The sequence below is a fragment of the Pseudorca crassidens genome, chromosome 9 (genome assembly GCF_039906515.1).
Source record: "Pseudorca crassidens isolate mPseCra1 chromosome 9, mPseCra1.hap1, whole genome shotgun sequence".
Lineage (NCBI taxonomy): Eukaryota > Metazoa > Chordata > Mammalia > Artiodactyla > Delphinidae > Pseudorca > Pseudorca crassidens.
Window position 1 is genome coordinate 47,665,366 of NC_090304.1, and position 14,989 is coordinate 47,680,354.

General features: G+C 49.0%; 1 protein-coding gene across 11 annotated transcripts in view; it reads right to left on the reverse strand.

Annotated features, from left to right (window-relative positions):
• PPFIBP2 (PPFIA binding protein 2) overlaps positions 1-14,989 on the reverse strand; it is a 125,971-nt gene that overhangs the window by 20,748 nt on the left and 90,234 nt on the right. For 8 of the 11 annotated variants that reach the window (XM_067750045.1, XM_067750047.1, XM_067750049.1 and 5 more), the window contains 6 exons: positions 13,670-13,727; positions 12,699-12,740; positions 8,746-8,884; positions 7,557-7,589; positions 6,986-7,127; positions 6,177-6,305 (listed from right to left, as the gene is read on the reverse strand). In XM_067750045.1, coding sequence (XP_067606146.1) covers positions 6,177-6,305; positions 6,986-7,127; positions 7,557-7,589; positions 8,746-8,884; positions 12,699-12,740; positions 13,670-13,727 — 543 coding nt within the window. The remainder of the gene's footprint in view (positions 1-6,176; positions 6,306-6,985; positions 7,128-7,556; positions 7,590-8,745; positions 8,885-12,698; positions 12,741-13,669; positions 13,728-14,989) is intronic. The other 3 variants (XM_067750054.1, XM_067750056.1, XM_067750052.1) reach the window with 1 other exon arrangement.

Here is a 14,989-nt window from a genome sequence, read left to right on the forward strand (position 1 = left end):
GTGTGGGTCCTGTGTAACCGTGTGTGGGGATGGGGGGAGGTGGTAACTATGACACACAACTAAGCAGCATAAAAAAAGACATGAATAAATGAAGAGCTAGATCATCTTCCTAGACAGGAAGCCTGGGTATTACAAAGCCATCAGTTCTTAAAGACATCAATTTCATTTAAAGTGTAAAGGTAATGGTACACTCAAAATCCAAGTTGACTCCTGGGGGCAGGGGGGACATGGAGGTTGACAAAGCAACTTTATATTCTTTTTTTTTTTTTTTCCCGGTACGCGGGCCTCTCACTGTTGTGGCCTCTCCCATTGCGGAGCACAGGCTCTGGACGCGCAGGCTCAGCGGCCATGGCTCACAGGCCCAGGCGCTCCGTGGCATGTGGGATCTTCCCAGACCGGGGCACGAACCCGTGTCCCCTGCATCGGCAGGCGGACTCTCAACCACTGCGCCACCAGGGAAGCCCTATATTCATTTTTTAAAGGAGGATTCATGGAATATAGAAGACTAGCTATTCTAAAAGATTCCTTCCAAGAAAGTATTCCTAAAATGGTTAAAAAAAAAAAATTTTTTTTAATGCCTAGATGAGGCATCAAAAATTTTCTTAAAGTGAGGGTGGGTGTTCCTGAAAGGGCCAGGATGACCATAAAGCACCATTCTAGAACAAGTGCTGGAGATGATGTGTACCTTAGAGCAGGTGCTGGTCACTCAGCCTGGAGCCTGGGTTTTAATGAATCATGAATAGGTGCAGATCCAGGTTTCGTGAAAACTGGAACTTATAAAATTTGGGGGCCCCGCTAAGAAAAGTACACAGTTTGAATATGGAATTAGGAACCAAATGACTATTTAGAATAAGAAAACAAATCACAAAAAATTACAAATCTAATCCAACTGAAAAAGATCATGAAATCCAGAAAAATAATATTTTTATTAATTAACTCCTAGCTATACCTCTATAGTACTTGACCTTCACGTTCGGGGTGCGTATTCTTCGCTTTATCATATGTCAACAACTCTATAACAGATGTCCCTCTGTATCTGCAGGGGATTAGTTCCAGGATCCCCGTAGACACCAAAATCCAGGGATGCTCAAGTCCCTTATATAAAATGGCGTAGTTCACTCAGCCCTCTGTATTTGCGGGTTCCTCATCCACGGATTCAACCAGTGGAAATCCGATCTGCAGTTGTTTGAATGAGTGGATGGGGTGGGGCTATATTTTCTGTGAGAAGCTGTCCATCTTTCTTCTAGCATGACTGACCAATATTCTTTTGTTATTTTGATAGTTTTTTTTAAGTTTTAGCTTCACAACTTATAAATGGTATTGTCAGATACATTTTTAGAATCATCAAATTTAGGAAAACCTCTATCAATTGTCTTTTAGATGCGAGCTGTAAAATTCCATAGCGTTCAAGTTTTTTAGTGCTAATCTTAAATATTCTGTTCTTTGAATTGATAACATTTACTTAATGTCCTTGTGGCTGTTGCATATTAGGCAACATCGTCTTGGTCAATGTCAGTATATCATGTAAAATCAGCAAGAAATTTTCATCTTTTGCCAATGTGTTCATATAATTCACTTTATATGAACAACACTCTAGGAACCTATTTACTATTTTTGTTTGGAATTTATCTGTTGCTCTTAGTGAATGATTGCTTTTGGTTTGATCTGGGATTTTTTTTTAAATTATCAGAATAGTTTCTCAATTTCAATGCTCATTTTATCACCTTTATTTCATATCCTATTTTCAATTTCATTTATTTTCTGGTTTCTGGGAATTGGAAGGAAACAAATATTCTATGTATCAGAGGGATATTTCAGTTCTGAGGGGAAATAAGTGTTTTTGAGACTGTAATTTGAAAGCCTCTGTCCTGTAGACCTTTTCATAACACCCTAGAGCTCTGATGCTCCTCTACCCTCGATCGTCTTCCCATTTCCCCCTTTGTGAGTGGTCTCTGCTCTCCTAAGCCTGTGCTGCTCCTACAGTAGCAGACCCAGCTTCCCTAACTCCTGGGGTTCTGTCAGTGCCAGGGCCTCCCATACTCTTGTCCAGGGCCACAGCTGAGAATGCTATTAAGTAATTTAGAGATGACAGAGAAAGTACCTTTCATATACAGCCAAACCACTTGTTTTATTGACATGTTCCAAAACATCCCTCCAAATTGCAGTTAAAATGATGTGAGATTTATCAAATAGGCCATTCCCATGGTAGACGGAGAACACAGGGTACACTTACAACTGTATGTATGTATTTCCTTAGTAAGTGCATTTCTGAAAAGAGAGGACTTCTGTTTTGACTAAGCATCTGAGAGAACCGAAGCTCCTGCTGAGGATTTGGCAAATCTGATGATTGGAAAGAATTTCCACAGACTGGCTTCTGGTTTTGCAAATTTCAAATGTTCTTTCTTTTTCCACTACCCCATACTTCTGAAACCAAATGCCAGAGGACAAGTTCATTTTGGTACAAGATCTCTGACTTTGCATCTTTGTATCAGTAATGCTGGGCACACTGGCACATTGGAAGCCATTTTTATAGTAGGACAGCTAATTAACTAAACCTAAGTAAACCAGACATGAAGTGACTGCAAGCCACATAAACATAATCCCATTAAACCCAAACTAAATGGATCCCCAACTCAACCTCCCCATAGCCAGATCCCAAAAATGCCCATGGGTATTCCAGCACGTCTGATATCAGGCAAAGATATTAGACCAACGGTAAGTTGGAGTAAAGAGTCAGCAGTCTTAAAACTGTTTAAAATATCTTACTTATGAAAATATTTCAAAACACACGGCCTTGTCAATACATCGGTTGGACCCTCTCTGGACCATGGAAGGGGTCTAGGCAAGTAACTGACGTTGAAGCTTAAGCTTCCTTACATTCATGATAAACCTGACACTGACAGTGAATATGGGAGAAAGGCAGTAAAATGGGGCCTGAAGCAGGGAAGCAGCCTGATCAGAGACCCCTCATAAGCTAGAGTCCCTAAGGGCAATACACTCTGTAGACAAACTCAGAAAACGCCTCCACAAGGATGGGATCCAGCCATGTGGCTTTCAAGACTTAAACATTACACTCTGCTTTCTCTTGGGGGAAAAAAACCTCTCTCACCACACACCAAAATAAATCCCCAAATAGATGACTTGTAAAGTTTTAAAAAATCACTTTTTTAAACTCATAGTTTAAAACCAGTTTTTTAAACAATCAGCAAAAAATTTTAAAACAAAATAATGAAAGAAATCACAAAGGAAAAGTTGATGAACTTCATTATACACAAACCTGAAAATTTCATATATCCAAGTAAAATTCTGCAACAAACCTAAAAAATAATTTGTTACAACTTTTAGATGTGGCTTAGTATCTTAATATGTAGAGAACAGATAGAAATCTATAAGAAAGATATTAAATAAAAGATATTAATAACTAAATAAAAACGGGCAAAAATGCACACAGTTCACAAAAGAAGAAATAAGATAACAAACATGTAAACTAAATAATAAAAATGTAATTTTTGGAGGTCTATAAAACTAGAACTTTAAACAAAAGCTGCAATAACAATGCTGACAAGGCTGTAGGTGCAACAAGCACTCACTGTACAGCAGTGCCGACTAGAACGTAAATCAGCAAAATGGGGAAAAAATAAAAAAATTTACTCTTATAACCTGAGGGAGAGTTCCTATGAAATGTCATTATCAAGTGTTATATTAAAAAACAACTGTTTCACTGGAAAAAACGGATTGGGACTGGAAATTTTCAGTAACAACAGACTTCCTATAGGAATGTTGGTGACAAAATTTTTTTAAGGCTATACCTAAATATCTACAAACTATAAATACCAGAGGACATTAGCATATAATTAGATCACATTTCTGTTTAAGAGTAATAAAAGCCTTTCCTTCCCACCAGCAAACTCATTTTTGTTACCGTAAGCAGAGCGTAAGCAGAGTGGTGATAAACATACAGTCTCATCAGGCCTTCATTCCCTTTCTCCTTGTCATCCATTGCTACTGTTTACAAAGCACAAAGACACCCAAACAAAGCAACCCTGTGGCTGAACTGCAGTTTCGCCTTCGGCAGAGAAGGTTCCCTACGCTGGTTGCCCCATACCAAAGGGACTTGTAAGATGGTGGATGGGCCCTAAGGAAAAATACCTGAGGGTCTTAGAAAAGTTTTACACCCTGACCAGTGATTCCCCCTTCAAGAATCATTCCTAGGGCTTCCCTGGTGGCGCAGTGGTTGAGAGTCCACCTGCCGATGCAGGGGACGCGGGTTCGTGCCCCGGTCCGGGAAGATCCCACATGCCGCGGAGCGGCTGGGCCCGTGAGCCGTGGCCGCTGAGCCTGCGCGTCCGGAGCCTGTGCTCCACAACGGGAGAGGCCACAACAGTGAGAGGCCCGCGTACCACAAAAAAAAAAAAAGAATCATTCTTAAAGAAAAGCCAGAAGTGGAACAAAAATCCATCACTCAAGCTCTGGTGGCTTTATTTTTTCATCTCAGAACCATCAGAAACACTCACGCCTGAGGCCAGAAGATTGCCAAGTAGATGAGAATTCTCTTCATGGACTACATGCATATGCTTCCTTTGGCTCATTTTCTAATGTCTCCGAGTTGGTCTCTGCCTTCTCAGACCATGTGCTTAGATTCTCCAGCCTCTAAAAGCTAACGTTTACTGAGCATGTTTTGCGACTAGAAGCGTAAACACCACTCCACGATCCTGGAGGAGCAGAACCAGGAGGCTACGCGTCCTCAGGTTTCTCTGTAAGGCACCTGGAGGATGGATCTGGGGATGCTCGCCAAAGGTCCTGAGTGTGTACCTGGGAGCGCCTGGCCAAGCCTAGGGACCTGAGGGGGGCTGAGTGGGGAAGCGGGGTGCATCTGTGTGTGCTCCCTTCTTTGGCGGGGGTCAGGTCTGTGAACGATATGCTGCACCAGGGAAGCATTCTTCCCCCTTCATTGGGATCTAGACTGTATGGTTTCTAGAATTAACACGTGAGTGGTGCACATCTTACTCAGTAATTACCTGCACTTGGCACTGGTTTATGGCAATCTTAGGGGGATGAAATTTAAGAGGGTTAAATCTTACTTTTCACTGTTTGGTTAGATTTAAAATGTCACAGTCCAATCCTGAGGAAGGCCCCCAGAAGCCTGACCTTGGCTGAGCAACTCAGACTTTAGGAGATATTCTGCTGGAGACAATGTATCGTGGGGATCATCTGATGGGAGCAGAGGGTGCAGAAAAGGGTTTCCCTAAGACGTAGGAGTAAAGATTCACTTGGGCAAGTCGGAAGGGAGGCACTCTTCTCAGAGTAGGGAGATCTAAGGAAGGGGGGTAAAGCTGGTGACTGGAGGGGGTCCACCAGGGCGATCTCTGGGAAAGTTTCATTACTGATGCTTTTTCATTAGGGCCTGATGGGAACAGTCACGCAAAACTTCCCATTTTGATCCCTTTACAACTCCCTCCAGTTAAGCCTTCAGGAAGGTGTGGTACAGTGTGTCATGAGGGATAAGGGCAGACTGGCACCCCGGCACCCTTCTGTAGAGGTCTGTGTGGAAGGAGGGGACCCCGCCCCGGGGGAAGGTGCTGCTCTCTCCCCAGTCTCCCAGGGGAAGGTGACGCTTGAATGGCAGACAGCTGATACCAGGGTTAGATGTGCAGAAGCTCACATAATCTTCATAAGAACTTTCACAAATACTTGTTTTTGACCCACCCCCACCCCCGTCCCACTTCAGAGATCAGAAAACTGAGGTATAGAGAAGTTACAGAACCTGGTTTAGGGCTCACTGCTAGGAAGTGGTTAAGCAGAGATTCCAACCCAGGTCTCTGACTCCAGCATCTGTGCTCTGAATGGCTGCAGCGGAGCCTCTCAACCTATCACGCCAAGGCCCTGCCCAGAGTGGACTGCAGATGTGCAGAGCTGCTGGGGTTCTCAGGGGGGCCGGAGCGCCACCTCCCGCCCCAGCACCTCTGGCTATAGGCAGCCTCTGCCTTTACCTCCGTGCACCTATAAATAAGCGTGAGCAACGTCCACACATGTCAAAGGGGAAAGGTCGAGAAGCTCTGCACTAGGGGGTCCTGCCTTCCATCTCTGGAGGCTCTGGGGCATCCAGCCCCCCTTCCCACTCCGGCGTAGCCAGGATTTTACACAGTTCCTTGGAGATGGACTGGAGGGAGCCTTACCTTTTCTGACCCTTGGGGTCTCTGGTCCTAGAGAGTCTTGGCCCTGCAGTTGCCCGGAATCCACCTCGTCGAAACTCGGCCACCCCTGGGGCATCGGTGTTGAAATTTCCTGACTGAGTTCTTCGGATTCTGTGTGGAGAGGAATCCGTGGAGACGTCAGAGGGCAGGCTGAAAGCCTGTAGTCAGTGCACGCCTCCCACACAGGGCCTCACGAGCCATAACCGGGGCTCTGGGGCACTGGGATGGAACCCCTGCCTCCCGGTGCTTCCCCAGAGGTCCAGCATCAAGACCTGTGACAGCTCCTTGGCCAGACCCAGCCTCAATTCTAACCCTGCCTCTGGGATTGGACCCCTCTCCCCGGGGGTCAAAGTGCAGGTTGCTGCCTGAGAGGAGGCCCCAGTTTGTGTCTCATTTCACAGACTCAGTCAGCAGGGCCAGAAAGGACTCATCTTTCTGTCCTCAAAGATTTCTTAAGACACAGACTGAGTCCTGCAGAGGAAGAAACGGGTCTCACCCATGTACCTCTCCAAAGCACATATGTAAGCTTCAGAGGATGTGCTTAGGGTCTGTGGGACGGAGGGATGCCTAAAATGAATGACACGTAAGGCAACCGGCTGTATTTAATGGGCTCCGTTCATAGTTCTCCTTCTCTGGGCCCTAAAGAGTGATTCAAGGTCTCCTCTACACATAACCACTCTGTACTCACTGCTATCCCAGCATCTAATTATACAGGGGGTTATGGAGATGTTTTGCCCACTCAGGGACAATATTAATTCCAAGCAATATAATTACGGTCATCACCGACTTACTTTCCCCAGAATTTCTTGATGCCTTTGGGGCTCCGTTTACCATCTGGTGTCAGGGGAGACTGGGGGCTGGACTCGGTGCCCGAGGACGTGGGTGAGAGGTCATTGACCACAGCAGTGTCATCCCAACCACTTTCTGTGTCTCCTGAGATTGAAAGAACGGAATGATATGTGAATGACAAGAAGGAATGTGACCTCTGTAAACCTTTTCCCTGAGCCTGGGCCAGCCCTTCAGTGGGAGTCAGGAAGTCTGCCCAGCTCTGCCTTTAGGACAGAGCTTTACAGCAAGACCTCAGAGACCAGCAGGGGCTCAGGCACACTCCAGGTTTTCTCTCTGGGGAGTTAGCGAGCTTAAGGTTTCAAATCTGGGTGAGCGAATGTCTTCAAATTCTAAGAGTTCGGGGTCCCAAAACTTGCAGGGTAACTCCAGCAAGGAGCTTCCTCTCTTTTCCCCCAGGGAGATGCGGGAATACGAGCCGGAGGGGGACGTGGCTGAATGTTTCGGAAAGGGAGGGTGTCACCGGAGGGAAATAAGGGAATCTCGCTCCCCACCTCACCTGGAAGGGTACAGTACCTAGCACGGGGGCACTGACACTCCGGCCACGATCTCCAGCCAACCAAGAAGCAGAGAAGCCACACGAAGAAGCAAGAGAGGCCAAAGTCCAGCCCAACAGAGTTATAGGGAAGCAAAGAAATAAACAAGAGTCATCAAGCAAGAGGGAAAAACTCAAACAGAAAGAAAACTAATCCCACGAGGAAGGATGGGGGTGAATGGTGACTGAGCCTGACCTACAGGGTCACGGCGGCGAGAGGCAGCCCTATGTGAGGGGACTGAATGCTCCTGGTGTCGCTTCCTGGCCGGTGAGGGGCGGGGGGCAGCGGGGACTGAATACACCGGGCCGCCCACTGCTCCTGTGTGGGTGCCAGAGCTCACTTAGATCAGACGAGAATGGTCCGAAGCTGTAGGAAGTCCACAGTCTGAGTGTCGCTAGGACATACTCATCTGGAGTTCCTGCAGCCAAAGGCAGGACTGGCCAAGGGCAGAAGCCAACCCTTAGTGGGGAAGCCGAGCCCTCCTCCGCCAGGGAGGAGGAGTCAGGGGGAGGGACGGCTCTGTCGGGACCAGAATGTTCCTCTCTGGGCCCCTCTGATCTGCTGCTGCTATTGGGGAGATCCAGCCTACTGTGCAGAGACCTCCATTTCAGATGCTAAGCACCAGAAGGATACCTGGGGACTGACAGCCTTGCCCAGTGGCCACTGATTCCACTTCTCTAAGGAAACGCTCTCCCTTGGAAGAGCACATCGTATCATCCTATGGGTAATGGGGAGGCTGCAGAGAGGAAGGCGGAGACAGGAAAGAGATCAGGAGAACAGAGGAGGAGGGGGTAGGGCCAGGGAGGGGGGAGGGGGTGTCTAAGCGGGAGGGAAAGAGGAATGACGGGAAGGCCAGGAGCAGGTGGAGAGAGAAGGAAGACAGGAGGAGGGGCAATGGGGGTAGAGTAATTGCAGGTGGAAAGAAGGTAGGTACACACCCTGGTTCTCTTGGGCTCTGACGTGTTTCTGGCAGGAAACCTTATGCCCAGACAGACAGCAATCACCTCTAGACGTGGGACCACCCTGAGGTAGGACTTGTCCCAGCCACCCGTGCCCACCCCCGTTCTCCAATTGTGGGCTATGGCGGGGGGTGCAGGGACCTCGTGCAACAGTGGAAATGCCAAGGCCGAGGCTCCAGAGGCCGCCAGGCCTGGCGCCTGGACACTCACTCAGCCTCAGCAGGCCGCTCCCTGCAGGGTCATGTGGGGAGGCAGTGGGAGAAGATCCGGCAGCCTCTCCGTTGGGCGTGGCTCCTGAAAGCTTCCCAGGTAACGTGGGGTACTTGTGCTCCACCAGGAAAGGGCCATCCTATTGGAAGGAGAGGGAGAGAGAGCCTCAAACCCAGTTAGGAAATCTCTAGATGCAGAAACAACTCCCCGTTCTCTAAGAGCCATTTGTAAACTTAGGCCGACTCGAAGACCCCTCAAAAAGATTATTCCAGGCCAGGAAATGGGATCAGAGCTCTGAGAAAGAAAGAAACTTGCCCAAAGCCACACAGTGAGATGGGGACAGAGTTGAGCCCACATCCAGGGCTGACTGCAGCCGAGTCCAAGCAGAAAGGGAAGCCTTTGCCATTTGGCCTCGCGCTCAGAGGCTCAAGGAATCAACAGCTGTGAACTACCCTTCAAGCTCTTTGAATACACAGACCAGAATTCCAATAAAAGCTATACCTATGGGCTTCCCTTGTGGCGCAGTGGTTGAGAGTCCGCCTGCCGATGCAGGGGACACGGGTTCGTGCCCCAGTCCGGGAAGATCCCACATGCCGCGGAGTGGCTGGGCCCGTGAGCCATGGCCGCTGAGCCTGCGCGTCTGGAGCCTGTGCTCCGCAACGGGAGAGGCCACAGCAGTGAGAGGCCCACATACCGCCAAGAAAAAAAAAAAAAAGCTATACCTATTGCTTTATTGTATGTTTAGAATATATAATATTATCTATTACTTGTATATTATGATGATAGTTATTTTGAAAAATACTAGGTTAAGGTGAAGCAAGATGGTAAGCACACACTCGGGGGGAGGTGTGAGCAGAAGCGGGCCAGAGGGCTACATGCCAGCACGGAGTTCCCCAGGAACTTAGGACCACAGTCTGCACGAGGTTCAGCCCCAGTGCAGTGGGCCCCGTGCTTGGACCCCAGCCACAGAAAGGGTCGCAGAGAAACAAGTTGATTTAAAGGAGGAGAAGAATGGCGCTTGTTTGGTCAAGAAGGATTTAATGGGCCGCCCTACATCCACAAACCTGAGGGAAACACAGCGGAATGCATTTGAGTGAAAAGAAAAGAGAAATCAAAGCAACGTTACCAAGGTAATCAACTGTGGATCACTTAACCGGACCCAGAAGACAAGTAGAAAAGAAGAAAGACAAAACCGATTTCAGAACTGACGAGTCAGTAAAGTAATGGGACACTTCAGTGATAGTAACATCTTTTTTTGGTTTTGTTACAAATCTATTTATTTATTTGGCTGTGTTGGGTCTTCGTTGCTGTGTGCAGGCTTTCTCTAGTTGCCGTGAGCGAGGGCTACTCTTTGTTGCGGTGCCTGGGCTTCTTTCTCATTGCGGTGGCCTCTCTTTGTTGCGGAGCACGGGCTCTAGGCACACGGGCTGCAGTAGCTGTGGCACATGGGCTTAGTTGCTCCGTGCCATGTGGAATCTTCCCGGACCAGGGCTCTAACCTGTGTCCCCTGCATTAGCAGGCAGGTTCTTAACCACTGCGCCACCGGGGAAGTCCCCAGCGGCGACATCTTTTGAAGTTTCATTTAGTTAAAAGCCAAGTGCCCAATAAATTTCTGAATTCAGTTTGCTTATAAAGGCATGTCCTGGAAATTGTTTGAAATCCAATTCAGTCATTGAACACTGAATACTAATCCTCTATAAATCATCTCAGAAAGGAGAGATACGAGAATAGTGGGCTAAATTTTCAAAGGATTCTGAAGGAACTGGCTGGTGAAGTGGAAATAATTGGAACCGTAAAAGATGGAGACCACACAATTTTTAAATTCATGATGACCCATGAGGTACAGCTGAACCTGATCAGACCTGTGGTCAAGACCAACAGTTTCCAAATACTAGCCCATGCCAGGGCTGCTTCATAATCACCTGGGACACTTGTAAATATACATTCCCAGGGCCCAACCGCACCATGAATCAGCCCCTCTGGCAGGGCACCCCGGGAGTCTGTGTTTTTAAAATGAATCTCAGATTATTCTGACGCACAGTCAGGCCCGGGAACCACTGATGGTGGGGAAGGCAGAATTCAAAAAGTTTCAAGAACTGAAGGGCATGTCTCCCAGCTCCAGATTATACAGGAGATGTGGGAGTGGGGAGGGCTCAGGAACAGATCTCCTGTTGCATCATCACACAGGCCTCCCTAAGGCAGGGCAGAGACAACCAAGGCCTCCCATGTGGGCTGCCTTGGGAGGTCGCTGAGGAACTGAGATGTAAAGAGGGCAGAGCCTCCTGTAAGGCGGGCTTCAAAGGCGGCCCAGACCTGTGAGAAAGACGATGAAAGGAACCAAGGGCAACAGAAAGGGCTCTCTCTCAGCTCTGCTCGGCCAAGAAGAGAAGCTAGGAAGGAAGGACTCACTGCTGGAGAAAGGGGTGCAACATCGGAACACGACACAGAGGAAACAAATGCTCGAGGTCGGTTCTGCGCCTGCAGTCTCTGAGAAGAATAACCCTGGTTACAGGAGTGGGGGATGGAAATCTCGGGCAAGGAGCAGATGTGGCTGGTGACCCAGCTGCCCTAAAACAGCACAGAGGTAGCACACCTGAGCGGAAGACCCCAGGCTGTGAGTCAGACCGACTCGGGCCAAACCCTCACTCTCTTGAGGCCCTCAGAACCTCAGTTTTATTGTTTCTAAATAAAGAATAACAATTCCTGCCTCTGGCCTAGCACACGAGGACAGAACTAAACAGAGGCGCAGAGAATTACCCTTTGCCCAGGGTCTGGAGCGACAGCAGTAACCACGACCTCAGTCCCTGGAGCGAGGCGTGCACGGGGCAGACCCCATCTACAATATTAGGCTCAAGTGTGGCCCAGGGCACGACGCAGAGCACGCAGCGAGGACCAAGTGCTCATCCTAAGGTGACAGAATAGAAACTTTAAGGGCTTCTGCCCTGTGCACATGAGAAGATGGTAGCGCAGAGAGGGGCTGAGGGACTGCAGTTCTAGAGCTGTGAGGAGCAGGGGAGACTGACTCCCTCCACGGACTCCACAGCGAGAGCCGAGCCGCAGATGCTCCTTCTAGGGAAGCCCAGAGATGGATCTAACAGACAGAGCTGGAAGAGAACACAGGGGGTGTCTTACAATGTCATGAGCTCTCAGTCACAGAAAGCAAGGGCCAGACACCCATGTGAGGGGACGCTACAGAAGGATCCTTGCACCTGAGGCTGAGTGTGCTCCTGGGTTTTTTGTTTGTTTTAATTATTATTTATCTTTGGCTGCGTTGGGTCTTCGTTGCTGCGTGCGGGCTTTCTCTAGTTGCGGCGAGTGGGGGCTACTCTTCGTTGCGGTGCATGGGCTTCTCATTGCAGTGGCTTCTCTTGTTGCAGAGCACGGGCTCTAGGCGCGTGAGCCTCAGCAGTCGTGGCTCGTGGGCTCAGTAGTTGTGGCTCACGGGCTCTAGAGCGCAGGCTCAGTAGTTGTGGCGCATGGACTTAGCTGCTCCGCGGCATGTGGGATCTTCTCGGACCCGTGTCCCCTCCATTGGCAGGCGGATTCTTAACCACTGTGCCACCAGGGAAGTGCTCCTGGGTTTTTTAAATCATGACTTATCAGCGCAGAAAGGATGAGAGCTGTCATATACCTCTACTTGTGTGCTGAGATCATAATATCCCCCTTCCCAGAGATCAGATCTACTTTGCCTTGTCAAAGAGGAATTATTAGAGCCTATAAGATGGAGGAGATGATAAGAAATCCTATCCCACAGATAATAGAGATAAAAGCACAGGATCCAGCTGGGTGCACATAAAAAGAAAACAGGAGAGGAAGTTTCGTCGTTCCTGTCACCCTGATACCCCTCACGGTTAACATATCGTAAGGTTACCAGAGCTGTAACTTGCTAAGTGAAAAGCCTCTGGCAAACAGCACAAGCTCACATAGACGAAAGGGACATGCGGTTAATGTACCTTGGGTTCTACCACTGGGGACAGCTGGTTCCCACCGACGCACTATGGGATGGCAAGGAGGATTTCAGTTATGTGGAGAAAAGGAGAACTGTGTTAGTCACAACAGCAACTCAGGGCCACCTGCCTGCCTGAACCTGCCAGGCTCACCCCTTCCTCCCCGTCTTTATGTCAGATCATCACCATCCGTGGAGCAAACACAGGTCACTGTCCGACCTCGTGGACACATGTCCCCGGGCAGCTGCCAGCAATCTGACTGGGGGAGCGAGAGGCACGTGATCGTGGGAGCAAAGCCACTGCCAGCTCCATCCTTCCTGGTTTTCTACTGTATCACCAGGAAGTCTGGCGTACTGCTGGACATCGAGGGATCTATGCGGCAAGGTCACTGAAGGTTGTCTATAGGGCAGGACCCCTGCATCTTCAATGACCTTGCTGCTCAAGAGCCTGTGACCCACCCCCTTCAGCATGGGGGTTACCCACCTGGTCAGGGGCCACAAAGCCCTCCTCATGCCTTTCTAGACTCCTTAAAAAGCTTCCTCTCCAATCTACTTTATCCCATAACCCCCCCCCGGGGTCTCCTTTATCTGCATTATGTCCTCATTCAAAATCTGTGCAACACTCCCAAGTGCCCTGGAGAAACAGGGCCCGGATTCGAGATGTCCTCTGGCTCCATCTGACTCGTGGCTCTGACCTTACTCCCTCCTACTCCGCACCGTTTCCCCTGCCCATGCCCACCTCAGCGTCTTCTCTCACCAGCTCTAGGTAGCGTGTCCTGACTTGCCCTGCCTCTAGGATGCCTTGGGCTGCACTGCACCTGAACATTTTCTCAGAATGTTCCTGTAATTCCTGCCTGCCCAGCAAACTTGATAAAAGCTTCCACGAGGTAGGGACAGCACCCAGCCTGTGAATCCCAGGACTGTGCTGGGCACAAAGAAATAACTCAGACATCTTTATGGATAGACTGACGGGCTGACCTTATCCACGGATTCACTTCTCAGGTCTTCGAGACTACAGGAGAGTTTTTTCTGAGCCCTGGAAAAACACAAAAGAAAGTCAATAAGGAAACAGTAACTGGAGAAGGAGGTGCGTGGTATCATTCGCGCAGAGGACACTTCAAATGTTTAACTGGTAGTCTATCTTGGGCTTAGGGTCAAGGGCAGGAAAAAAACAAAACAAAACACCCTCTCATCATAACCATTACACGTAAGATGAGAACGGCCCACTTTGGGGATGGCCTGGTCTGACAATGTCTTGGTGAGGGCATGAGAGCATCACCGAAATCCAAATCAGAAGTCCTTGGCATTCCTCAAAAACCCTGAATACACGCAATTCAGTGGCATCGGTGGGAGCTGGCTGTTGTGTGGTCATAAAAGAAGGCCAACGTCTGTGGAGTCAAAAGCCAATACTGCCTTGTCTGTGAGTCTGACAGTAACCCAGCGAGGGAGGTGGTGCCGCCTTGGAGTGGAGACGAGCGCATCAGCCACAGCTCCAAAGCGTCACCTGCTAGGATCCTTCAACCCTCTGCTCTGTCTCTGTATGCCCTGAGCAGTCTGCTCAGAGGAATTTGCTTTCTCTGGGGCTATTGTGCAGAGAAGGGCACCAACTGGATAGAGAAGAGGCGACAGGGTTGCCTTGTGTCAATTCTCCTGGGCAGTGATATTTCTCAGTTCATATGAATAAAGCAGCATCTGTTAGTACATTCGTCTCTTGTGAGTCTGGTCAGTGTGGGTCACTCAGTGCCGACTTCTGAGTGAATTCATCAACCAAATTTCTTCTGCAAAACTAAGGACTGGCCAGTGGCCCTCCTTGACGCTGCTGTTTTCCTCTGAGGCTAAAGGCTCAGGGAACAATGGCTTTCTGGAAATGGGGGTCAGAGTGCACGGGCTTCAGACCTCTGAAGACTCAGTGCCCTTCTGGGGAAGCTCCCACCACGCTTGCGGCTGTCTTCCCCAGACACCCTGGCCGAAAGGCAGCCTGCTCTCGGCAGCAAAGCTCCAGATCCCCGTAACCTGGAAATGTGTTCTAAAGAGCTGATGTAGGGAACTGGAGATAGGTTCATTTTCGAGGGAACCAGTCAGGTGGCAGCGAAGTGACCCCACAGGCCAGCCTGTGATAAGCTCATTGCTATGTGAAGCTTCCCCAAAGCAACCGGACCAACTTCCCTGCGAGGAGAAATGGTCCTCCCTGGAGAATGTGGATTGTCACAGGGCTAGATTCCCTGAGAGCAGGAAGGACGTTCCAGAGGGGCTGACGGGAATGACAGGCACACCTCACAAGATGCTCTGAAGAACCAC